At 32.5% G+C, this 27,008-nt stretch overlaps 1 protein-coding gene and 1 long non-coding RNA gene across 2 annotated transcripts; one reads left to right on the plus strand and one right to left on the minus strand.

The window, feature by feature from the left end:
• Positions 1 to 4,441: 4,441 nt before the first annotated feature.
• LOC18609267 (3-ketoacyl-CoA synthase 6) lies at positions 4,442 to 6,454 on the minus strand. The gene has a single exon (XM_007044294.3). The coding sequence runs from the start codon at positions 6,335 to 6,337 to the stop codon at positions 4,847 to 4,849; it is 1,491 nt and encodes a 496-aa protein (XP_007044356.3). The 5' UTR covers positions 6,338 to 6,454; the 3' UTR covers positions 4,442 to 4,846.
• Positions 6,455 to 11,614: 5,160 nt separating this feature from the next.
• Positions 11,615 to 13,516, plus strand: LOC148764227 (uncharacterized). Its single transcript, XR_016024431.1, has 3 exons — positions 11,615 to 11,737; positions 12,386 to 12,469; positions 13,340 to 13,516. It is a non-coding gene; the product is annotated as an uncharacterized LOC148764227 (long non-coding RNA).
• Positions 13,517 to 27,008: the final 13,492 nt, after the last annotated feature.

The raw sequence follows: 27,008 nt of genomic DNA on the forward strand, positions 1-27,008 counted from the left end.
TGTTTTCTATTTATTTGATTTCTTTGGATGTTATCTTTATTATTATTTTGGGTAATTTTAATAACACATATCAATTCCGTACACGATTATTATCTTGTCAGAGTTTCTTTCTTTTTTTTTTTGTCAAACTGTAAATTATAAATGATTATGATGATGAAATACAAAATGCACTTTGTTAATTTGTTATGACTATTTTTTTAATTAAAGAAGACCATGGAATATATATAGCACTTAATCCACTAGGAGGGTGGGGCAATTAACAAAGTGTATATAGTACTTATACTTTATATTTCTTTTAGGTTTATATTTGATATACTATTAGTGTATAGTATTTATACACTATCACTTAATAACAAAGTGTCACCTCATAAATGTATAAAGGTAAAATTTTAAAAAAATTTCAGCATGAATATTTTTAAAATTATGAACATTTATTTTTTAGGATTATCAACTTCTAAATTTACTTATTAATGAGGTGACAACATTTAGTTAAATAGTAATAAATAAGTATTAAATATTGACAATGCATCAAATATAAATCTTTCTTTTTTTTTTCGTAATCTCATTTATATTGTCACATTTTAATCTTCTATAGTTAAAAGGTAAAAACAAAAAGGTCAAATTATCACTAGATGATAAAATGACGGGAGTAATACCATGATAAAAAACTAAAAAAGATTTTATTAATTTTTATAAGAATTTTTGTATATGCAAAATTTAGAATTACAATCAATTAGTTTTCAGTATAAATATTTTTTTATTGTAATACATGAAGTACATATGTTTGGTGCATCTTGATCCAATAGTTACTACATGATTGGAAATTATATTGGTCAAAATACCCGAAAGGTTCCAATACCCATGTGTTTTGTTTAATTTAGTCCCTCTACTCTAATTTGAAGCTCTTTAGTCCTCTTTTTAACATCATCCAATTTAGTCGTTAAATAAAATGACGACAACACTGACGTGGTGCATTTTTGCTAACGTGGTAGTGTGGTGTAGTGGCATGTTGACATGTAAACCTGTCAATATGGGCCAGCCCGGCCCTAGCCCTTCTGGGTTGAAAAAATATGGGACGAGCGGGGCTAGCTCCTTTTTTATATGGGCTGTGAAATCCCCAATCCAGCCACCCCTTGCTAGCCCATGGACTGGGTTGGGCCAGCCCTTTTTTTTTTCAAAAAAAAAAATTTATTTTTATAATTTTAGTTAATAAATTTTCTATTAATAAAATTATTTTATAATTTAATTCATAAATTAAAATTATTAATTTGATAAGTAAGATTAAACACATTAAAATATATAAAATAAGTAATATTATTGATAATTAAATTATTACTTTTATATAATTAAATATATAAAATTATTAAATTAATTAAAATTATTAATTTTTTTGACCCATAGGGCTGGCCCGCCCCAACCTACCCCAGCCCATTGATTTGGTGGGTTGGCCCATTTAGGCCCGGTTTAAATATGAGCCTAAATTTTCATGACCTACCCCACCCCATATTTAATAAAAAATGGACTGGCCCAATGGGCTAGGCCCATTTTGATAAGTATACTGACATGACACTACTGCATGCCAAGAGATTGACACGTCACTCTCTTTTTCTACAAAAGATGATGTGCTCTTATTAAGGTTGGAACTCAAAACCTTTAGCAAGAATACTAAGCTCCTTACCATCATGCCTAAGTCCTTACTTTCAATCATTTTTTACTTTTTTTTTCTTTTTTTCTTTCTCTTTTTTTCCTAAAATTACATCGTTTTGGAGTCTTTTTACACTCTCAAAAACCATAACTATAAAAACTCTAATTATAGGTGAGAGAGAAAAAAAGAAGAGGTAAAAAAAGAGAAAGGAATAAAAAATGAGAAAAAGATGCTTTTATAGTTAGAGATTTGGAGAGTATAAAAAAGCTCCAAAATGAAGTTGTTTTAAAAAAACAAAGAAAAAAATTACCAAAAATAAAGGCTTAGGCATGATGGTAATAGTGTTCTTATAATAGATCATGGGTTTGAACTTTAGTAAGAGCATATCATATTTTGAAAAAGAAAAGGGTGACGTGGTAGTCTATTAACATGTCATGTGGCAGTGTCACATTAGCATGCCGTTACCCCACACCACCACATCAACAAAAATATGTCACGTCAATATCACGTCAATGTTGATGTCATTCTATTTAACGGCTAAATTGATTGTCGTTAAATGGAAGGATCAATTGTCAAAATCAAGCGATTATATTACTTTAAATCGGAGTAGAAAGATTAAATTGAACAAAACATATGTATACAGAGGACCTATCAAGTATTTTGACCAAATTATATTAGAACAAACAAGCGAATTTTGTGCAAAAGGAGTGTGTTTTATCTTCCTTTCAAAATAAAAGATAAATAATATATTAAAGATTAAATGAGAAATTTGAAAAATTGTAGGGGACCAGTAAGGATCAAAATGAAATGCAAAGAAAAATTGATGGGCCGAAAGGTGGTTTCAGAAAAGCGGTTTGCCAACCCTCGGCTCCGTCCCTGATTCGGTGAAGAATGACATCAATCTCGCGAAAAGTTACAATAATTTGCTTATTAGCCATAAATGCCGAAAAATTAAGTAAACTGACTCTTAAAAGGGCAAAAAGAAAAAGTGTTCCTTACGAACACTAACAACGATCCTTAGTAACTTTCTTTCAATCCAGATGTATACATGGTTGGTTGTGTCCCGTGGTCCACGCCATGGAAAAGAGTGGATCACATCCATCCCTTAGTTTTGGAATAAATCAGATTAATTATACTGTCAGAGAGGCTCACTGAAAAGTTATACGAGTCATGCTATTTGTCACATTTTTTTATCTTAAATATTTGTAATTTTAATATCTATTTATTGAATTGATTCAGAGATCACGAGTCTACTAATTTATATAGATACATAGATAAAATTTTATAATAAAATCAATAAATTACCATCACACTAGATGAGACAACCAAGAATAAAATCTTGTATAAGAGTACTATATTTCTTTAAAAAGAAATCTTATCAAACAAATGGGGGTCCATTTTGCATTAATATCACAATCAATTTTATTCCACAATGGAGAATTTTCAGCATATGTTATAAGTTGGCTGACCCATTTTGCCAAAGAAAAAAAATCTATACCTTGGCTTTAAGCTTAGACTGATTTCTAAAATTAATAAGTATCCTAATGGTGGATAGGAGATAATATATTTGAGATCTCCATATATACTCTGTCAAGTTGAGGTCTAAATGAGCCCCATCCTGAGGTGCATGGAGGAACGATGTTTCGAGACTAGTAGCACTTTTCGTAACATAAGATCTCACTCTCTATAGGGCTCTGAGGTTCATGTGCTGGGTTCACTCCTGAGATGAATGCAGCCGTCCCTAAGTTTTAAAATTTACTGTCTCCTTTTAATGAGGTGGTTGGGCAATTGTTCTCTATTTGTTGAAATCCGCCACGGTTGCTCTCCTATGTAGCCTACCCTTTAAATTATAGCATGAGTTTGGTGCTTTTCATTACTTTCCTGAAGCATACTAACATTAAGTTGATGCAGTAATTTAAGAGGTTTAAGTCATACATGATCACTTTATTATGCACTACAGAGCTTAATAGTTAAGATATATGTTAGAAGTATATTTGTAACGTGTTCATTTTTAATTAGATTGTTTTTAGTAATTTTTCGTTAATGACGACTAAAATTTATTAATGAAGCAAATTTTATGGCACATGGTTTGCCAAGGACCAGAGAATGGTGCTAGGGAAAAATAGAATATCTGGGATGACAAGTAATGTCGTAGGTGTTGTATAGCAAAATCAATAGAAAATTAAACTTGTAAAAACATTAAATCTCAGTGGTAAAAAGTATTACAGAACAGTTAAAATACTCCTCTTCTGCCATCTGCTTTTCCCTAGTGAAAGTTAAAAATGGCAGTGTCTATTAAAAACTGTATCACTAGGCTATTTGCCAGCAAAAACAGTAAATGACTTGAATTGAATCCTTTCCTGTCGATAGGTATTACGTCTATGGAAAATACAGTCTAGAAAATTAAGAGAGTGCACCAAATAGCCAATTTAACCCGACGTATCCGGTAAGTCATTATATCACAAAGATAAAAGAATGCTCTCAACAGGACCAAACATCACATCATTAACTCTTCGAAGCTCTTTGTCTGAAGTTGTAATAAGTGATTTTGCTGTGTGTTTTATGTTGACATTAGATTTTTTTTTTCTTTCCTCTCGTGCTTTGCTTCGATGTCAATGATGAATTTCAGTAGAATCAACAACTTACAGCTAGATGCTCTTAAGGCCTATTAATTACCAAGAAATTAAGACCCGGCCGATAGACTGGTTGACAACTACACAGATAGTAACAAGCATTAATAAGGGGACCCTACAGGGACAACACAAAAGCAATAAAAAAGATAGAAATGGAAAACCCTGGAAACCAGACCACAGTCTTATGATGATCTACGAATTTAGCTATACCAATTTCTTTTTTCCGTGTACAATCAGAACACGAATAGCATTTTCTATTAACACTCCAGGTTTATTTCAAGGGCTAATCCAACCTGTTGTCTCCAAACTGTTTTTCCCCTTCATGGGGTACATTAATTGATACATAAATAAGCATCATATGAGGTATCTATGCAAATTCATGATTTGAAAAGAGAAGAAAAGAAAAATGGAAAAGGATACAGTATGGCAGAGACAAATGAGTAGATGTTATGAAAAATACACAGGAGAAATATAAATGCAGAGATCCAGAAGGATCAGAACTTCATGATTTTAGCAAATTACTGAAACCAAAGAAGCTAACCTATCATTCAACCCATTTTCTTGTAGCCTAGAGCTTGACAACTTCAGGGATATGAACGGGGTACCTATCAATGCAATCCGCCCAAGGCCCGTCTGTTGGGGTTTTGATGGTCCTGTTGCACTTCCATACTGCACTGTTACACTTGAATCCACTTCCAAAAGCTATTTGCCAAATCCTATCACCCCTTTTCATCCTCCCCTTCGCTTCAATGTAGCTCATTTCATACCACAATGATGACGACGATGTATTTCCGAATCTATGCAATGCCATCCTGGATGCCTCAACGTGCTCTGCGGAAAGCTGCAGGTTCTTTTGCAATTCATCTATGACTGCTCGCCCACCAGCATGGATGCAAAAGTGCTCAAACGCCTGCTTGAAGTCTGGAATATAAGGCTTCCACTTGGGGTTGAAGATTTTACGGCCAATGAGAGTGAGAAGAAATAGGAGCTGTTCAGATGCTGGAAGAACCAAAGGCCCGATGGTGGTAATGTTAGATTTTAAAGCCTCTCCAGCAATAGCCATGAGATCTTTAGATAAAGATATCCCAACTTTGCCTTCTTTGTCCTCTTCTTCAAACACGCATCGATAGGCCTTGTCATCAGCACCTTTGTGGGTTCGAACAACGTGCACAAGGCGGTACTTGGCACGCCACCTCTCAGAGCGACGGTTCGATAGGAGGATCGCAGCTCCACCCATACGGAAGAGACAGTTGGGAAGGAGCATCGCTCTTTCATTTCCTTTGTAGTAGTTTGGAGTGATTATCTCTGTGCTCACAACAACTGCATTAGAATTAGGGTGTACTTGGAGAAGATCGCGAGCTAAATCAATGGAGATAAGCCCTGCACTGCATCCCATTCCGGAAAGATTGAAGCTTTTTATGTTACTCCTCAGCTTGTATTTGTTGATCACCATAGCAGACAAAGATGGCGTTGGAGAAAAGAGGCTGCAATTGACAATAAGAATATCTATGTCTTTAGGTTTCAGCCCCGTTTTCTTGAACAAAGAATCCATAGCTGAGAAAATAACAATCTCAGCCTCGCCTCTTGCAGCTTCCATGGTTGGAGTTGGAGGGATGTAATGAATAGCAGGAGGCAAACAAGTCTCTTCACCGAGACCAGACCTTTCAAGAATCCTCATCTGAAACTCGACGCTCTTAGGATTGTTGCTCAAGATCAGCCTGGAGTGCTCCATGAAGGTGGCAAAGGGAACCCGGCAAGTAACGGGAGGTTTGTAGCATGCATAATCCACAAGGTAGATGCTTCTTGGCTTGGACATGAAGTAAACAGTGGCGATGAAGATGATAAGGAAAGAAGAGCACAAGATTTGAACAAGATCAAAGTGGAGCGAGTTCCATAGGTTAACAATCTCTTTGGGGCCTAAACGAAGAACTTCAACAAGAATTCCAGCCATAACAGGTATAAGCGTAAGTGTGAGAATGTGATTGACGAGGTATTGGTAACCAAGCTTAACATACTTAAGCTTAACTGAGCTAGAGAAATCTGGCAAGGTCGGAGGCATTTCTGCTAAGCAGAGTGAGACACAAGGAGGAACAAAGACAAGAGAAAGAAGGGGGAAAATTGTTGTTTGTGGGTGAGGGAGAGAGGAGAAGAGGTTGGGTATATTAGGTGAGAGGGAGGAAGGGGGATTTAAAGGCAACGGGACCAAAAGCAATGAAGGGGGCAGATGGGAGGATTAAATGAGGACGCGCGTCACTCAACGCTCACTTAACTCGAAATTAATTTTCTTAACTCCCCAGTGTCCGAGTTGTAACTAAATCCTTCCTTACACCAATAAGATCTCTTTTGGTGTATCCGTCTCCAGCAATTTCGCGCTTTAGCTTTTTTTCTCATTAATTAAGCAATGATGGGTCCCCTTTTACTCCTTCACAATCTATCTCCTTAAGTAATTATGTATATATATATATATATATATATATATATATATATATCCTTCTAAATTCATTCTTCATTTTCTCTTTTTCTTCCATCCAAAAAAAACTTTGATCATTACCTACAATTTCAAATTTGCAGTTAAAATTTCAATCTCTTAATTTTGAACAATCCTCTATTCAAAATCTTTAAATCTTATTCTTTTAAAAGATTTTAATTTCACATATTTTCATAAAAAAATTACTGTCAAAATTGATTAAATTCAATCTAAAAAAATGCAAAGTAGACATTCAAGAGTGTTTCTTTTCCATACATATAATTCTGGATTATATAATAAAATTGCTTTTCTCCCATTCCATAAAAATGATCTTTTTTTTTTATTCCAGATTTGAATTTGTGACTTTCAAATCTGTTTGAGGGGTATTAATTGTTGAGACATCCCCTTTAGGACATCTAGGTAATAAACTAAAGAATAGGTTTTCTATTTCTTATTTCTTAATTGATAGTATAGTTTAATACTTTAATTACATAATAAGTTATTTAATGATTATGTGCCTATTCAGTTCAAAATAAAAAAGAAAATAATGTGTAAAAATTTATTTTTATTTTAGAAAATGTAAAAGTGTTACTATTCAAAAAATTTGACAGTTTCAAACATTTGAAATAAAATCAACAAAATAAGAGATGGGAGAATAAAAAGGTAGCATAAAGGTATAAAATCAGCTTAGTATTTAATCATAATATCTAACAAAACCTCTTGAATTATTAAGAAAATTTCAAATATAGTCTTATTCGTTTATTGTATCTAATCAAATTCTTATATTTTTATTTTTATTTATTATTTTGAGTCAAATAAATCTTTAAGATTAACAATTGATTAAATGTTATTAATCAAAATACTATTTATTATTTTATATTATGTGAAGTTGATGTGACATATTGACATATAATAATGGATAAAGATGTGATATATTAATATGACATAACAACATAATCACATAGTATTTGTGGCATTTCACTCAACACCACGTGACATAAAAATGACAAGTAACATTTAAACTAATGACAATTAATCAATAATTAATCGTTAAGACCTATTTAATGTAAAATAAAAAATAAAAAACTTTATTGAACACAATTGAAAAATAAAAATTTTTGTGAGTTTTTTAAAGTATTATTTCTTAATATTTAATTAAATCAAGAACATAAAACCAACTTATAAATATACTGATGAAGATTTTAGACTCTAAGTTATGTATAAAAATAAGTAATAGCTTAGCTCTATATTAATATATCAGGTCAAATTTAATAAAAAGACAACGCAGATGGATTTCAATAAATGTATTTATTAGATAATGAATTTACGTACGTAAAAAGTGAAGATTTCTTCAAAAGGAAAAGCCTTTAGTTTTTATTAATGCTTTAAAAATTTTGTCTTTTATGATCCAAGTGGCACTTCCCAGTCCTCCATTGGAGGGCATGGACAGATAATGACTTGTCGCTTGACCAGGCTGGAATTGTATTCACTGAAAATTGAAGGAGTCGCTCCCTGCGTAAATCGTTTTTTGATGGTAGAAATTGCAGCAGAAAATAAATGTATTTGACTTTCACAACTGCACCTCGACAAATTTATAGGGGGATCCATTAATGTGCCGAAAGCAGAGAGAAAAGTCAAAGTAAGCGATCCGTGAACATGGTTTTTTTAGGAAGGAAAGGATGTAGAAAGAGTAGTTTGTTTTTTTTTTTTTTTTTCTTTTCTTTAAGATTTAATTATTTGTGTTAGTAATATCAGGAATGGAGGAGGGTTATCGTTTTTGGATAGCTCACTCAATCCAACTCGATTTCAATGGCAGCAATCATCAATTGAGCTCAATTGATTGCCACTGGATAATTTTTTTTTACTTGGCTAGGAAAAAAAAAAAAAAAGAGAGAGAGAGAGAAATAAAGGGGAAGAGAAAGAGAAGAAAGCAAAGAGAGAAGGAAAAGAGAAGAAGAGAGAGTGAGAGAGTTGTTGTGCGCCGACGATGAACCTAGCGCAAGTGACAACAGAGGGAGCAACGTGGAGAGTGAAAAAGAGAGCAAGAGGCTCAATTAAGATTGAGAGAAATGACAAAAAAAAAAAAAAAAAGGAAGAACAACAAAGAGGACCTATTAAGGGGAGATAGAGTCGACTGCTGTCGAAATCTGACCCAAGTTCCTTGGTTTATGTCCAATCTTGAAACATTCATTAGGCCAAGTCTAAATATCAGTCCAAGAGAAAAAGGGCAATCTCTCTCCTTTTCTTTTATTTTATTATTAAAGTGTAATCCTTATGCCTTTAAGACATAATTATTTGATATATGAATAAAATATAAAATTAATTTATATTAATAATAAAGATAATTGTCTAAAAATAAATGGTGAACAAATGTATCATTTACAAACATGAAATCACATTTTAATTTGTAAAGATAAATGTCCAAAAATTAATAGATATTTTAATGATTAGGGGCGGAGCTAACCAACTTTTGTTAAAAGTAGACCTAACATTTTGTATTAACGTGTCGTAAACATGTCAGACACGATTAGACACGAAATACGTTAAGGCTAAATACGAACACGATACATTTAACATTCGTGTCTTAAATTTAAAACACGTACAAGTATAAGTTTAATACATGTGTAACACGACACGACACGATTAACACGTTTATTAAACGTGTTAATATACGACACGATATGATTAATAACACGTTTAACACGATTAACACGTTTAACATAATTAAATAAAAATATTTACAATTAAATATAATTTTATTATTTAAATTTAAAATCTATAATTATAAAAATAATTATAATAAAACAATAATAATAATAACATCAAATAATTACTAAAAGTTAAAAATTAGGATTGAGCATGTATAATTACATTATACCCTTTATAAAATTTAAAAAACTTATTAAAATAATTATTTAAAATTATTTATATAAGGTTAAAATAGTTTTTAGCTATTAATTTTTAATAGGTTAATAAATGTGTTACGTATATACGTTTAAACACGATAACACGATTAAGTAAACGTGTTTAAACATATTTTAAATGTGTTTGTCGTGTCAGATACGTTAAGATATGAAAATTTTCGTGTCTTAATGTATTTGACACGATTAGACATGAAACACCTTAATACTAAACCCAAAATCTGTTTAACCCGTGTCTTCTCGTGTCGTGTTAACGTGTCGTATTCAAAATTGCCAAGTCTAGTTATAAGGGACAAAAATAGAAAACTAAGGGTTTAAAATTTTAAAAATTAATATGTTGAACTTAACTAACAATCAAAAAATTGATAATAAAAAATAATTTTATGTGACATGAAAATTAAGAAAAAAAAAGAGTTATAATAGTTCAAAAGTTGTGCTCAACCATATGTCCTGGATTCAAATTCATCAATTATTAATTATATATTGAAAAACATTCATTTCTTTAGGATTGAGTCTTAGATGTTACGATTCACATTATTCTTATTTATGAGTTGAAGTATTGAGGCTTGGTGGCTTAAGTGTAGAATCATTTGGATGATTTGCACAATTTTTTTTAAAAAAAATTTGTCAATTATTTTCAACTTACTCATATTTTAATCAAACTTGAAAAAAAATTAATGCAGTCAACTTTTAATATTCTTATTTTATTTCTATTTAAACTTATAATACCAAATATAAAACTAAATAGTTAAATACAATATACATGATAGATAATTTCCTTTTATATGATCAAGATTGTTTAAAAATGAAATACCCCATACTTTGATATGGTGATAAATAAAGTTGATCGAATGTAAATTGAGGTCAATTAAAATGTTTAGAAGTGATAAAAGACGAAAGGAGTAGTTTAGGATAAAATGTTTCGCAAGTGAAAAAAATAATAATAAAATAATAATAATTTTATCGGAGGAGAATTTGTGAGATAAAAGGCGATTTGGAAGTCAAGTGAGGCATAATAAGGTATTTTTGGTACCAAGGAGACAAGATAAAAATTTTTAGAATAAAATAATATTTTATTAATAAAATAATATTAAAATATTAATATTTAGTCGGATGTCGAAGTCAATCAAGAAGGAGGATCATATGGTTGATCCAAGTGGGGGAGAAGATGACAAGCTCGACTCTATAAAAATATTTATCATGACATACATGTGATGGATAGTATGTTTGCATGCTAGGAGAGTTTCGAAAAATTTACAAAAGTCGGTATTGTACCTAGAGGTACAATAAAGTTGATTTAAGCCTCGAACTAGATCAAATAGAGAATTTACAATGAAATTAAGAATTTTAAAGTCTCAGAATGGGTTCATATGGTGATTCGGAGTTCGAGGATCAATTTGGAGTCAAACTGGAATTTTCGCTATCCAGGGGTAAAATGGTCATTTGCCACCTGAGGACAAAATGGAAATTTTTAGAAAAGATTTTTGGCCCCATTTGACTTATTGGAGTAAGATTTGAGGTTTAGAAGTGAAAATTTTTAATTTCGGTATGATTTGGAGTAAAAGGGTAAAATGGTAATTTTACCATTCGGAATCGAAAATTTAATTTTTTGAAAGGATTTTGATCAAATTTAATTATTTGGAGTGTGAAATGAGTATGAGGAGTGAAAATTATGCATTATGGAAAATTTTCAATTTTTGGGGTAAAAATGTAATTTTTGAAAAGTTCAGGGGCAAAAGTGTAATTTTGAAAAATTTGCTCCACCAAAACTTTGGAAAAATCTGGAAATATCACTTAAGACTTGGATAAGTCAAAGGGAATGCATGGTGAAAGAAAATAGGACAAGTGGATGGCTAGAAAAAAGAAATGAATTAATAAAATATTTAAAATATGAATTAAATAATATTATTTCATTAAACAATAAAAATGCATAAAAAAAAATCAGCCCACCCATTCTTCTTCTTCAACATTCGGCCAAGCAAGAAACAAGAGAGAGAAAGGAGAAAACAAAACCCTAGAGAGAGAAAATCAAAGAAAAAGTGTGAATTTTCAAGGAAATTAAGTGAAAAAGGTGAGATTTTTTCTATTAAGCTTGAGTTTTCTTATTCCCAAGCATTTCTCTTTATTTTCCATGATTAAATTACATGTTTTCATGATGAATTCAATTCTGAAAAATGGGTTAGGAGAGAGAAAGTTGTTGGATTTATTTGATTTTAATTTATGTTAGTGTTTTTAGTTAGTTTAACATATTTAGAAACAAAACAAGAAGAAAAGAATTTATTTTCTCCCCCAACCATTAATGGCTGAATTTACCATGTAGTGAGTGAGGATGAGTTTGATTTTATTCTAGGAGAATTGGTTAAGGAATAATGAATTATGAGCCTAGAAAAATAATGGGAATTTTCGGAGCAAAAATACGAATTTTTACCCACTAGGGGTATTTTCGTAATTTACTATTGGGACTGATAATTTGCAACACACTGAGGGACATTAAGTTAATTTGGGTGCAATTGAGGTATAGAAACTGAAAAGAATTAAATTGGAGTTTAAACGAACCCGTTAGGAATTTAATCGGGTGATAAGACGAATTAGGCTAATATCGGATTTAGATAGTTACTAGCGCATTTTTGCATTCCATATCATGCATTGGTAGTCCAAATTAGTTTAATTTTGATTTAGTACCAACTTAGTGAAATTTTCGATTTTGTACTGTGTCAAGGTGGTGAGTCCTCCAGTAAAGGCAAGGAAATTGCATCCGAGGACCAGTAGACAGAGTGCTTCGAAAGTCTGCATTCTAGACATAGTGAGTAAACTTATTATCGTCTTAATTATCTATAGTAGTTTTATACAACTGTGTGATTTTATGAAAAATGGGTTTAAATGGTAAATTGCTATGTTTTAGGAGAAATTGTGATTTTATAAAATGATTTTATAAATTTGCTGAAAAATCGAATACTGGTTTTGAAAATAGAGTAATTGGAGACTGTCTGCTTGTGTTGTAAATTTATGGTTTTAAATTGAATGGCTTATGAAAATATATGAGCATGAATGGCTAAATTGATATTGGTGTCAGAATTATTTGTATTGTGTATTCAGCCTTGAGAGGCTAGATTGCGATAAATTGCCATGTCATGCTAGAATGAATTTTATTAAATTGGTGGAGTATATATTAATTATTTACTGCAGAGGGGGTTCCGTGGACCAGCCTATTAGAGGGGCACGGTAAACTCTATTATATTATTACCTCGAACGGAGAGGCGCGTAGGGTATCTCCTGGGGTAAAGCTTAGGGTTCACTTCACGCCAAACCACCACGTGAAGGGGAACTCAGCCAATGCCAAGGAACGGCTGTATTTTTCTCAAACTAAAAATATATTTTAAGTGTATATGAAATTTTAACAGCCTTGGCGGACTCGGTTGGATGCCCTGCGCAAGGTATCACTGAGTATGAGTTTTGGCACGAGCCAAAGTTTTAAGAAATTCATAAGCCAAGTTGATTACTCGATTTATATGGATTGATTTTATTTGGTTGAAATGAACTGAAAGGTAATGAAATTACAGTATGATGACTTATTTTAATTGTCTCCATTTACTCGGCTTTAGATACTTTTGATGGTATCTGTTTACTCACTGAGATTATAAAATCTCACCCCTTCTTCCTATACATTTTTCAGGCTCAGGACAGTTTGTAGATAGTCGAGTAGGACGAGAACTAAGCTCGGAACTGCATTATAGAAAGTAAGAGTTCACAGTCTTACATCCTCTTGGTCAATCGGAGCCCACGTGTCATTGCAGATCAAAACTTATATTTTGGTTATCTGTATTTCTATTCATACAATTTTTACTTTACTTTCATGTGCGAAAACTTATTTACGAATATTTCTATAAAAAATTATTTTATGAGAAAATATAATATTTTATTTATTATTTTTGAATAGTACTAGTTGTCAACAATTTGCTTTCAAATGAACGTTTTAGATACTTAATTTTTTTTAAATCATTAAATATATATTTTCGGCTTACTTACTACATTTTTAGCAAGTTTCGAGGTTTTCGATAAAAATGACAAAAATGCCCTTGTGAGCAAAAAAAAAAAAATGTTATGTTATGATTTGGAAATGATTTGTAATCTTTCGTATTTTGATTATTTGATAACTATTGCTCACCGGGGAAGTGCGAAAGCTGTTACGAGAGCCTTGCGAGGTTTCGATCGACATTCGGAGTGAAGAATGTTTGTCGAGACTTCGCGGCGATTGTCACGGGCTCGATGGGGAGTTCCGGGTCGTGACAAAAAACTATATATTCAAGATAATTTCCTTTCAACTAAATATAAATGTAAAACATATAAAAAAAAGGTATATTCAAGATAATTTGCTTTTACATAATCAGGATTAATAAAAAAATGATACATTAATGAAATTTTAAGCAAAAGTGCAACACTACAACTTATATTTAAAAATTACATAATAATTTATTAATTTTTAAATATTAAAATCATAGAAAATAAAATCCATATATACGAAAAAAGAAGAATATGGCTAGTAGAAGATAGAATCCACATGTCACATAACAAAAAAGAAAAAAATAAGGTTGATGGTTCGTAGAAATTCAAAGAAGATAATCTATCGAAATTTAAAACATATGAACAAATAGAAAAGAAATGAAAAAAAATAAACAAATACAAATAAAAATAATAATATAAGTTGAGAGAAAAAAACAAAAAAAACTTTAAAATTGAGACATGTGAAATCATTTTTTTATTTTTTATTTGTATTAATTATTAAATAAAAAATTATTTTAAAGGGACGGTTAAAGAAATATATAAAAAATTTTAAAAATTTTATATAATATAAAAATTTTAAAAATTTTATATAATATAAAATTTTTTTTAAATTTTTTGGAGGGGCCATGGTCCCCCCAAAAAGAAAGGAGGCTCTGCCCTTGTTGATGGGTATCTTTCAAGTTAACTTGGAGACTACTACCATATTGAAAACACAAATCAAAATTCACAAATGGTGCTATTTCTCCTATTAAAAACAAAGTAAGTTGAAAAATTAAATATATATATATATAAATTAGTTACATGCAAAAAAGTTTAAAGTAAAAATAAAAATAACAAATATAGTAAAAAAATTAGAGATTTCATTTGAAAGATAAATAAGTTGAGAAAATAAAAAGAAACAAGAAAAAAAATAAAGAAAATGAGGAAGAAAATGATGAAGAGAAAAACTAAAGCGGAAAAATTAGAGAAGAAAGGGACAAACAAGTCTTGAAAGAGAAACCCAAAAAAACCTTGTAAAATTATAATAATCCTAATCAATTATACTCTTGAAAACTAATAAAAAAACCGCATCAATTTAAAAAACCAGATATTTGGAAAAAAATATTTTTTCAAAATCCAACAAGAATGAAAATCAGGAATTGATATCATATGAGTTGGATGTGATAGTGAAAATTATTTATCCATAAAGCCCATAACAAATAATAGTATTTTGAAAGGGCTTATTAGTAAAAATTATTGTGAAAGGAACTTTAGTGATAATTCTTTCTTTTGCAGAGGTTGGTTGCAATGTATTCATAGATATTTGTCAAATCTCATTTTTTGGAGGATTGTGATTGGCATTTGATCTTACGTGGATATGGCACACTAGGCCCTAATAAGCTTCTTAATCATCATTCATTCATATGTGGGCTTATTAGCCACCATCATCATCTATAAAAGCATTTATCACAATGAGTACATACATCCATACATACGCATCAGTACACAATTATGAAACTTCTTAACATAAAGTGTGTTAATGCATTTCATTAATAGCATCTGTAAACATACATATACATTTCATGACATCATTAGAATGCACCTTTGGTGATCATATGGGCCCTTAGGCCATCATTTATAACATTTATACATTTCCATATAAAAATAATGCCATTTAATGGCTCAACAGTCAACATAAACAAGTATTTATAAACAAGAGTAATAAAGACCGACTCGTCAAGCGAAACATGACCCGATTCTCTAGGATTCAAAAGGGCTCCTATATGACCTATTGAAAGAAGAACCAATCACATCATCGTGACTTTGGTGGCTGGTGAGCTACCACTGATCTGTAACAAAAATATGGAAAACTAACGTGTAAGTCACGAAAACTCTGTGAGTGGATATGGAAGGGGAAGACTAGTTATTCATCAAATAGAAACAAAAAATCATAGCAAAAGAAAATAAACAAATAAAACGCACCTCACTTTCCTAGGATCACATTCATTCCGTAATGAACGCCAAATCAAAATATAAAATAAAGCTATATGATCATATCATATTACCTAAATTATAAAGGTTGATAAATCTTTTGTTAAACCACCAAAATAGCCTTTAAAAAGCTCAACCACATTAGCTTGGTTGTTGCAAATCAAAGCTTTCCAAGGATCCTTGTGCAGCTTTCAATGGTAATCCATAGCTTTCAATGGTAATCCACATCAATGAATAAGAAAAGTCCTTTTCTAAGGATTGGGAGTGCTATGCCTTGACATTGTACTAGCAAAGATGAGTTTCATAAACTCAAATTTTGTTGTTGATTTTGTATACACAAGTATTCGTATAGCTCAAGTTTTATGGAAGTAAGTCGAGTATTGTTTCCCACAGAGATTTGCTCTTAAAGTTATACTAAGTATTAAATCTATAACAAAATTTTTCCTATCCAAGCAATCGATTTTTAATAGTAAATTAAAGTAAAATTTTCTATTTAAACTGAACTAAAGATATGAATGAATTTTTTTTTACTAAAGAAACTATTATTGTAAAGACTTAAGATCATGGTGTTTTTCAATATTTCATTTAAACATAGTCTTTTTCTTTAAACTTAAATTAATGGGGTATATGGCTAACCTAAAAACCAATTTTATGTACAAGTCTTTGTTGAGATTCTTGGCACACACAGTTTTCAAAATTAATCCCATATGTCTATGTAAATTAGTTAAGAAAAGCTCTTTAAGTTTATGTTTTAATTTGGTTGCCTAAGGTATTTAGGTATATGTCTATCTTAAATACAAATAAGTCACTTAACCTCTAAGTGAATCAAACATAAGCTACCCAAAACAATGGTCTAGTTTAAACTCCTTCTATCAAGTTGCATTTAGAAAATCTAATTATTTCAATTGGTGATCAAGTAGAGAAAAGCATTTAACATGGATTTGAATAAAGCGTACAATGCCCATTAATACTAAGCAAAGAAAAATCGTATAATCGAACTACATATTTAAATAAACCATAATCCTAGAAAAAGAGATTAGTTCATCATCATTTCTTCAGCAAACATCACACTTTCAAGAGAATAAATAATTTCTACAACAGTAGAATAAGAAAGAAATGAAAAACTAAAATGAATAACAAGGCTACAGTTGACTCTTGATCTTCAATCCTCTTCACTTTCTTATTGTTTCTTTCCTTTGTAGAACCTTTTTTCTTTTCTCTCTAGCTATCATTTCTTTCCTGTCTTAGACTCCCCCTTTCAGCTACTGAAAATCACATATTTATAGCCACCAAAAATCCTTGAAAATTGAAATCTTGAATAGTTTAGTTCTATTGAAACACATCAAAGTACCATAGTCTTCATCCCTGAGCACCACGATGCTGAGCTCTCAGGATTTTGTATGGGAGCAGTGTTACTCCCTAGGGTGCTGCGACCTTGAGTCTTGCAAGGCCGCGACTTTGCTCTTTGTATTGCCTTGGTGTAAACTGCTACAGTACCTCATCTTGCAACACCATTTTCTCCTACCTTGAGGCTGATTTGGTGAAATGGTAAACATGAATGTTGTAGGTCTTCCTCTCTGCTTTTCAATGGTCAAAGAATCACATTGATTGAATCTTTGCATCTTAGGTTATGTCTAAATTACCACAATATGTTTAGTGAAAATTTGGACTTAGTCTCCATTGCATAGTTCATCACTGTTTAACTTTATACATTTGAAAACCTACAAACATAAGGACTAAATCAATATTGGCTTAAAATAAGACTTTCAACATGAAAATGAGCTAGATTTACTTGAATTAAACTAAGTTAACATGCTTTAAATTAATCACTAAAAACATAAAAGCTATTTAAAAACTATTTAAAACACAATGACTTAGCTACATTAACATCCCAAAATGTGGCTAAATAACTCTATATAATAGAGTTATCACGACCCAAAACTTAATATTTTTCTAGTCTTCGAACAAAATTAAAAATAAAACTAAGATGGCATAGTTGAAAACATCAAACAAGGAGATTGCACCAATCCATTAATGTCAAACCCTGTTCTATAAAATAAGTATGATGTCATTTACATGCTCAATAGAATGTTTGCATATTTAGGAAGTTCAAGAAATCGTTAAAAGACGATATTGCCCATAATGGTATCATTAAGTCGATTAAGCCTCGAACTAGTTCAAATAGGAATTTTAAGGTGAAATTAAGAGTTTCACAGTTCAGGGATGACTCAAAATGGTAATTCGAAGTTCGAGAATCAATTTGGAGTCAAACCGAAATTTTCACTATATAAGGGTAAAATGGTCATTTGCCATTTGGGGATAAAATGAGAATTTTTAGAAAAGATTTTTTGGCCTTATCTGACTTATTGGAGTATGATTTGAGTATTGGAGTATGATTTGAGGTTTAGAAGTGAAAAATTTTAATTTCGGTATAATTTGGAGTATAGGGGCGAAATGGTAATTTTGCCATCTCGGGGCAAATCGATAAATTTTCACCTCGACATTTGTCCAGACCAAGGGATTTTATTCATCATGCAAATGGATAAACATGAGAAATGTGTGGTGGAGAATTAAAGAATTAAAAGTCAAATATTTAAAATTTGAACTAATAAGGAAATGCCATGTGTCATGTTTTTATTGTTTTATTATTTCTTTATAAAAAGGCAAAAAATCAGCCCATTTCTCCCATAGTGATCAGCCAAACCAGAAGAAAAGAGAAACCAAGGAAGAACAAACCCTAGGTGGGAAAAATCAAAGAGAAAGTGTTGGAATTCAAGGATTTGATCAAGTAAAGGTAAAATTTCTTTGATTTTGCTAGTGATTTACCTTACCCATGCATTTTCCCTTAATTTTCATGGTTAAATTACATATTTTCATGATGAAATCATGGCTGATCAAAATGGGTATGGAGAGAGAATGATCTTGGATTGGTTTGATTTTTAGGTATGTTAGTGTTTTTAGGTGATTAATGATGTGTAGCATGAAAACAAGTGAAGAAAACCACCAAAGGTTTGGAACCCATCAATAGCCGAATTCTCTAAGTGAATAATGAGGAAGAATGGGATGTTATTCTAGGTGATTTGATTAAGAAATAATAGTTTTTGGTGTAAGAATTAATGAATTATGGAGAGAAAATTAAGTAGGAAAAATCATGGAGTTAGCGTACCATTGTTGGCTTAAAGTTCCAAAAAGAAAAGTGAAGATAAATTTTACCTAATTGTGTGTTAATTAGTTGTGCTTGATGAATTGAGGGATTGGAAAAGAAATGGAGCAAGTTGGAGTGAAATTGGATGCATTGGCCAATTTATTGGATGAAAAATCGACTTAGGCCAATACTGGGTCTAAATGGCTACCCGTGCATTTTCCATTTCATGTCATGCATATATATCGAGCCTGAAATAACTTATGACTGTTAGACACAATTTAATTGGAATATGTATTATGGATTATGGCTAGGTGGTGAGCCATTGGAAACTGGGTAAAGGACTGTACCTGCGGACTGAAAATAGGAGTATTTTTACTCCTAATACTGTGAGTGAACTTATTATCGTCTTAATTATCTAGAGTAGTTTTATACAATTGTGTGATTTTATGGAAAATGGGTTTAAATGGTAAATTGCTATGTTTTAGGAGAAATTGTGATTTTATAAAATGATTTTATAAATTTTCTAGAAAATCGAATACTGGTTTTGAAAATAGAATAATTAGAGACTGCCTACTTGTGTTGTAAAATTATGATTTGAATTAAATGGCTTGTGATAAATTGGCATGATTGGCTGAATTTATACTTGTGTTGAAAAATATGAACTGTCTGTTTTGCCTTGATAAATTGGTTAGTACTGTAATTGCTATGCTATGCCATTGAGATTTGATCAATTGGTGGATTAAATATTAGCTACTGCAGTGGTGGGGGGTTCCGTGGACCAGCCTATTAGAGGGGCACGGTAAATTCCTTTATATTCTCACCTCGGTCATAGAGGCGCGTAGGGTATCTCCTGAGGTGGGCTTTTTGAGTGCACTTGACGTTAACCACCGTGTGAGAGTGAGACTCAGCCAACGCCAAGGAAGGGCTGTGTGTCAGATGCGAAAACATGTTTATTGGTATGGGACATTTAACAGCCTTGGCGATCTTAGTGGGATACTTTGACGAAGGTACCCGCGAGAATGATTTTGGCAGGAGCCAAGTTTTGTGAGATATATAAGCCATGTTGATTAATTGAGTAAACTGAATATTCATGTTATGAAACATATATTGGAAAAGAATATTTTAATTCGTCTCCATTTACTCGCCTTTAGATAGTTTAGATGATGTCTGTTTACTCACTGGGATCATGTAATCATAATCTCACCCCTCTTCCTATCCATTTTTCAAGCTCAAGACAGTTTGTTGATAGTTGATTACGACGAGAATTAATCTCGGAGTTGCATATTAGAAAGTAAGGGTTCGTAGCCTTACACTTTCTTGGTCAGTTTGGGGCCCACGTGTCACTGTAAAAGTAATTTTATACTTCAGTTATCTGATTTAAAGTATGTGTGAACATATTTATCTTTTAGACTATGTTTTTGGCTGGTTTTGGTATTTTTGAAGAAAAATGACGAAAATGCCCTTGTGAGCCAGAAATTAATATTTTATTATTTTGATTTGGAAACGACTTATGTTTTCTTGAAATGCGAGATTTAATAACTGTCGCTCACCGGGGAGATGCGGAAGCTGATGCTAAGCCTTGCGGGGTTTCGATCGACATTCGGGGTAATGTGTGCCTATGTAGACGTCGCAGCGGTTGTCACGGGCTAGATGGGAGTTCCGGGTCGTGACAATTAATCACCTTTAATTTCTTCATAAATTGTCTTGTTTTCCTAACTCACAACAAATCATCAATATTTTGTCAGTTTACAATCCTTTCCAATGTAAAGTTATGTTTGAATGAATTTTTCTTGTGTGTGTCATATCTTTTACAAAGAGTGTCATGCATGTTAAATAAGATTATGCTCATACAGACTTCAAACTAGCTCAAAATTTCATAAGTTTGCTTTTCACCTATCTCTCCACTAATGTAGGCTAACACTTAGCTATGGATCATTAAGAATTTATTTAGCTTGTAATATATGGCTTGGGTAAGGGTAGGATATAGGATATAATAAGGCTCAAATCACCCTAAGCATATAATTATTCTAGGACCTATATAGCCTTATTTCTCTTCACCAAGTATACCTTTTTCTTTTTCTTTCACTTTTCATTCATCAAGAATATTTTTTTTAATTCTTTACCCAACACCCCTAAACTTGTTTCTTTCAATGATAGTGGAATGAATGCCTTGCATTAAATTTCAAAATTTTCTCCACTTCATCTTTTCATCGAACAATTAATAAATAGTTCCTAAAATAATGCACATGCTTAAGAGTGAGAGACGTAGAGTAGGAAAATTATTTAGAAGCTAGCCTAACTTATTTATGGTTGACAAAGAAAAAGAGAAACCTTTTTTTTGCTTAAAGGCGTATACTAAAGGATAAATTTGATTGGGTTAGCTTAAAAGGCTCAATTGATCCAAAAGATGCCTAAGTCATTTCCCTAACTAAGTGTAGCCTAAGATTTCATGTAGTTCCCCGTACCTTGATATGGTGGCTAATAATGTTAGTTTTATGTTATTTGTATTTATTTTATGTTTTTATAGGAGTAGAATAAAAAATAATTTCAATTGGCGAAGAAAGGTGCATAATGGGCTGTTGCTCTATTTGCATATGTTTTGTTTTTTCAAGTATATCTCCCACTACACAAGTCCAAATGATATGATTTTTTAACCATTAGAAAGCTAAGAGGTAGGGCTACAACTTTGATGTTTACCACTTTACCCAGTTTTAGCGGGAAAGTGGTCAAAATCTTTGTTGAAGTGAAAGTACTGTGCTAGAGGAACAGAATTTGGTAGAACCTTTGAGCCCCGCGGCATAGGAAATTGAGAGCCGCTACCCTCACCATATTTTCCACAATTAACAAGTTTATGAGAATTTGGAAGCTAGGGCTTTTGGGAGGCTATTCAAGAGACCTTTTTAGAGGATTTGGACCTTTTCTTAGTGTCAAAAGAATAAAAAGATTGGACAAAGGATAGGAGTAAGATAAGCCACCTTGTTAAGGGCATTATTGTAAATTGTATGAAAAATTGGATAAGCTTTAGCTATAAATATCTAGTTTCTAGAAGCTTCCTCCCATTTTCCAGCAGTTTCTTCTTCTTTTTCCTTCCACCTCACCTTTCTCTCATCTTCCATGAAAGCTTCTTTCAAAGCTTCCATCGCTATCTCAAACTAACCTCAAATTTCATGCTTTACACACCTTGTTATAGGGTTTTTCATACTCTTTTACTCCTTCACCTTAAAAACCCTTAAAAGTCTTACTCCCATACTTTCTCTCACTCGTTGGATGTGTAGAGAGAGAGAACGAGTGATTTCCCTTACTAGCTTGAAGAATCTTTAAAGAGAATTCAATTATAAAGACCACCAAGGTGAGTATGGGTTAGGGTTAATCTCTTTAGTGGTTGATGATATCTAGTAATTAGATTTGTGAGTGTTTTATTGTTGATGTTGATTATTCATTTTAGTATGACTAGAGTAGTGCAAATAATATCCATTTGATAAAAGTTGGAAGCTAGTTAGAAATGAATAGTGGAACCTGATTTAGGAAATAGCTTTTAGAATGGTATTAATGCCAAGTTGGGTTGATTGTGATGTTGTTGTGTGTGATAGGTTCCAACGAAACCCTACACCTCCATTCGGCACATTAGTCGAAGTTAGAGTCCATCAAAATGTCAACAAAGATCGATGAGTGAACTTGCATTTCAAAATGGTTTTGGGAAATGTAAATGTATGTGGATAAACATTTGAATGATTTTATCCAACTTTTCATTAAAAATGGGTGCTTGGGAACAAGCCCTTGATAAAATGTTTTGATGTTATGAAAATGTGAAATGTGTAAAAAGGATGAATCCATGTGCTCCTATATTATGTTGGTATATATATATATATGAACATATGTTGTGCATTGATAAATAATATTGTGTGATGATTATAACCGAGTGTGTGTGGTGGGAAGGGCACATACCGGTACTGACGGTGGTGATTCCAGCTATGTACGATGTGGGGGGACACATAAGCTGATGACCGGTGGGTGATGATTCCAATCGTGTGCGATGTGGGAGGACACATGGGCTGAGGACTAGTGGTGGTCTATATCCAGCTATGTGTGATGTGGAGGGGACACATATGCTGAGGACCGTTGGGCGTATACATGCTTGTATATATCTATGCCATAGTGATGATCATATATGCTGTGAAATTGTTTATATATGTTATGGAAAAAGTTATAAGAATAACATGGGATTATGTTGAATATTGTGAAAGTTTGGTTATTATCAATGTGTGTGCAACTTAGTGTTCAATGTGGCAGGAATGGACCTTTGTGACATATGAAAACCCTTTTAACCTTATCAGCCCTGGATCTCGTTGTAGAGAGGATCCATTCTCACTGCAGCGAGAAATTTGCATATGCCTTTCCTCTGCAGTGAGAATCAGTCTATTATGTTGCCTTGTTTGGATATTTGCTGAAATTTTCACTCTTTCAAATTTCATGTTGAGCATGGATCTTTCATCATTAAATGATTTGATAACCAAGGGTTTAATTGAGGGGTTTTAACAAGAACTTAAACTAAATTGCACTGTTTTTAAATAAGTGCATCACAATTTCTAAACTTTTCTTAACGTTGCTTGTTCCCTTCTTATGTTCACTCACGGGTTTATACTCACATTTTTAAACTTCATGTTTTAGGTTTTCTGAGTTAAAGGTGATTGGATCCTAGGACAAAGTGCTTCTCCTTATCCATTGCCCTGTAGTTTTGTCATGATACTAAGTGTTAGCACCCACGCCCAGGGTCACTCTGCTGACGGTCAGAGTCTTTGAATGTGTACTTGTAAACTAGATGTAACTTGCTAAGAATCGTTTGGCAAACTATTTATGTATATTCCGATTAATGAATACCATTATGAGTATATACTTGGATTTTATGAATTGATTTCAATGAAGTTATTATTTGACATTATGATTTATAGATCTTAAAAAGGGAGTATGGATGATACATGAACTGATGTACAGGTTCATACAGGAAGGCTTGCTAGGGCCTAGTGAGCTATGCCTATTGGGTCCTTGTGTCGGACATGGTCCAAAAATTAGGTTGTGACATTTCACCTCAAGAAAGGATCAAACAAATTCTAAAACTCCAAACATAGTCTAAAAATTTGCATTCACATAATCATTCTCTAAATGCGTATAATAGCTCAATATAAGAGATAAAGTACCCATTTGTTAAATTCTCATCCTTCCATAATGCTATACATCAGAATTCAACATACTACTTCAACTATATTCATATTTTACTAAAAGTGACAAGAATAACAAGACAACTTGGTTTCATTATTGGATAGGTAAATTAATTTCATGGTGCATTACTTTACCTTCAAGGTATAACACACTCCTAGCCTAACATGCAAACTGACTAGTTTAAAATATAAATGTAATATATTAAAAGAAATCATAAAAAGTCCCCCTCCTAAACTTAAAGTGAGCATTGTCCCCAATGTTCTTGAAAGTAAAAAAAAGAATACTCCCCCATGCTTGTAGAAGACATCACTTGTCATCCTCATTCTCCTCATCGTCATGGTTATCCAAGGTGGGATCAGCTGCAACGTTGGGAAGGTAGCCATGTTCATGCCAACATGCTCGACATATGCCTTCATCATCTCTTTAGTGGCTTGAAAACACATTGCTTGATGGTCCTTATGACCCTTAAGTCATTACATTCATTGAGACATTGAAAGATTTTGGTTACACATCTAGGGCTGAGGTGCAGCTGATGAACTTTTATCAATGGTAGATTGCTTGCTCATGTGAAATCGGTGAATGATTCTAACTTCCAATGGGATTTTTGAACGTAACAATTTCGCATTAGATGACCAAACAACTCCAGCTTGATAGTCGAAGGCAGTGATCAATGAGGGGTACCACAGTCTATCAAGTGGTGAATGGGCTGACATGATAATGTTGTTGAAGATCAATTGTCCAATGCCAATAGATTTCCCGATCACAATTGCATACAAGAGGACCACTTGATCTTTTATCACATCACTCTAGTGTTTCACTAAAAGAAATTTTGCAATTAAGAAATGATATCAAACCTTACAATCGCTGTCCATGGCATTAGCTTTAAAAGATATTGGAACACCTTTATGTTGTTTCCATTCTATGCCTAAGTGTTAATTGATCTAAGAACTTCATCCAGATCAACATCACCGTTCAAGAATTGCCCGTACTTATTGTTCTCAATGTCAAGTGTGTTATAAAACTGATTAATAGTGTAGTTATCAAAAGATACTTAACATCCTCGAATGAACGGTCGCCCATTTACATGTTCAGCAACGTTGGCATAGAATTCACCAACAACATGCATTACCACTACCTTTGGCTGGGCACAAAATTTCTCCCATTGCTGTGCATCAATAATGTTGTATATGTCAAGATAAATCCCTTTCCAAACATCAATGCCATGCTTTGGTACTAAGAATTTTTACAAAAGGGACTGAGCGTGACATTTTTCAACTTCGTTTGAAACAAATTTACTTCGATAACTGCTTCCATTTCCACTAGCATTTGCCTTTTTCTTTGGTGCCACAGTGATTATCTCAACACCAACCACACTTACAACAACTTTCGACCACAAATAGTTAATATACAAAAATTAAATGATTTATATATACAAAATAATGAATACTAACTATTCAGCACGACAACGGTATGAATAACACTAATATTACCATAATGCGAAAATTAAATTCTAAGTGTTGAAAATTAACGTTATTCATAACACCAACTATTCAAAATTCTAACCAAAGTCACAACACAAAAAATTTCATGAACCCACATGCTATATTATCAAAGTAAGTACATGCCCATCAAGACTAAGCAAAAACTCATATTCTAAACATAATTTCATCCGTTAGAAAGTTTATTCAAAGGACTAGAGCACTTACTAAAATATTTCTGCACTTGAACACTTTGAAAAGAAAAACTACTCTAAAATCCACTAATCTACAGTTAAAGTTCAAAGAAATTGATGTTTTGAAGGGGGTTCGGAGTGGGTAAGTATTAAAAGGAATGAAAGGCTACAATTTTGGAAGAAGGATGAAAAATTTGTGACGTTGGGGTTTAAAATTTAGGGGAGAGTGGTTTGTATAGGGCCATGGGCCCTATACAGCATGGCAACGCTGAACCTGGCATGCCATAGCACTTCTTTGGGCTATTGGCCTTGTATTTATTTATTTTTTAAGTTGTGGAGCACTAAAGTGCTCCTAAGGTAGTGTCCCAACGCTTTAGCCTCGGGTTCCACTATAGAACCCAAATGATGCACTAGCATAACGACCTCCCATGGCTAGCACCGTAGCACTGGCTCAGATTTTTTTTTATTAAAATAAGAGAAAGTCATTATAGAAATTTGCCTGCAAAAATAATAAAAAGATAAGAAAATTTGGAATCAATAATTAAAACGCAAAAAGTATCCAAGTGTAGAAAACTTGGGTTGCCTCTCAAGCAACATATTCTTTATTGTCTTTAGCTAAACTCTCCTTTCAGCTTAAATGAGATCGGAAAGGTTGACAAAGTTGTGTTGGTGATCGATGTCACCACTCGAATAACACTTTAGCCCCTGCCCATTTACCTTAAACTTTTCATTAGTTGTGCCATCTACAAGTTCTACGACACCATATGAAAACACTCTCGAAATACAAAACAATCCTGACGATCTTGACTTTAATTTTCCTCGAAAAAGATTCAAATGAAAATTGAATAACAACACATGTTGATCTAGCTCAAAAGAATGCTCAATAATTTTTTTATCATGCCGTCTTTTCTTTATAAATCCTGGCATTTTCATAAGCATCTAATCTTATCTCATCCATCTCATTTAATTGAAGAAGACATTTCTCACCAGCAGCTTTTAAATCAAAGTTTAAACTTTTGAATGCCCAAAAGGCATTGTGCTCTAATTCAACTAGCA

The sequence above is a fragment of the Theobroma cacao genome, chromosome 2 (assembly GCF_053813885.1).
Source record: "Theobroma cacao isolate CCN51 chromosome 2, ASM5381388v1, whole genome shotgun sequence".
Classification (NCBI taxonomy): domain Eukaryota; kingdom Viridiplantae; phylum Streptophyta; class Magnoliopsida; order Malvales; family Malvaceae; genus Theobroma; species Theobroma cacao.

What these genes read in the sequence shown, in the direction of transcription:
- LOC18609267 (XM_007044294.3), bottom strand. Translation starts at nt 6,337, where the DNA reads ATGCCTCCGACCTTGCCAGATTTCTCTAGCTCAGTTAAGCTTAAGTAT.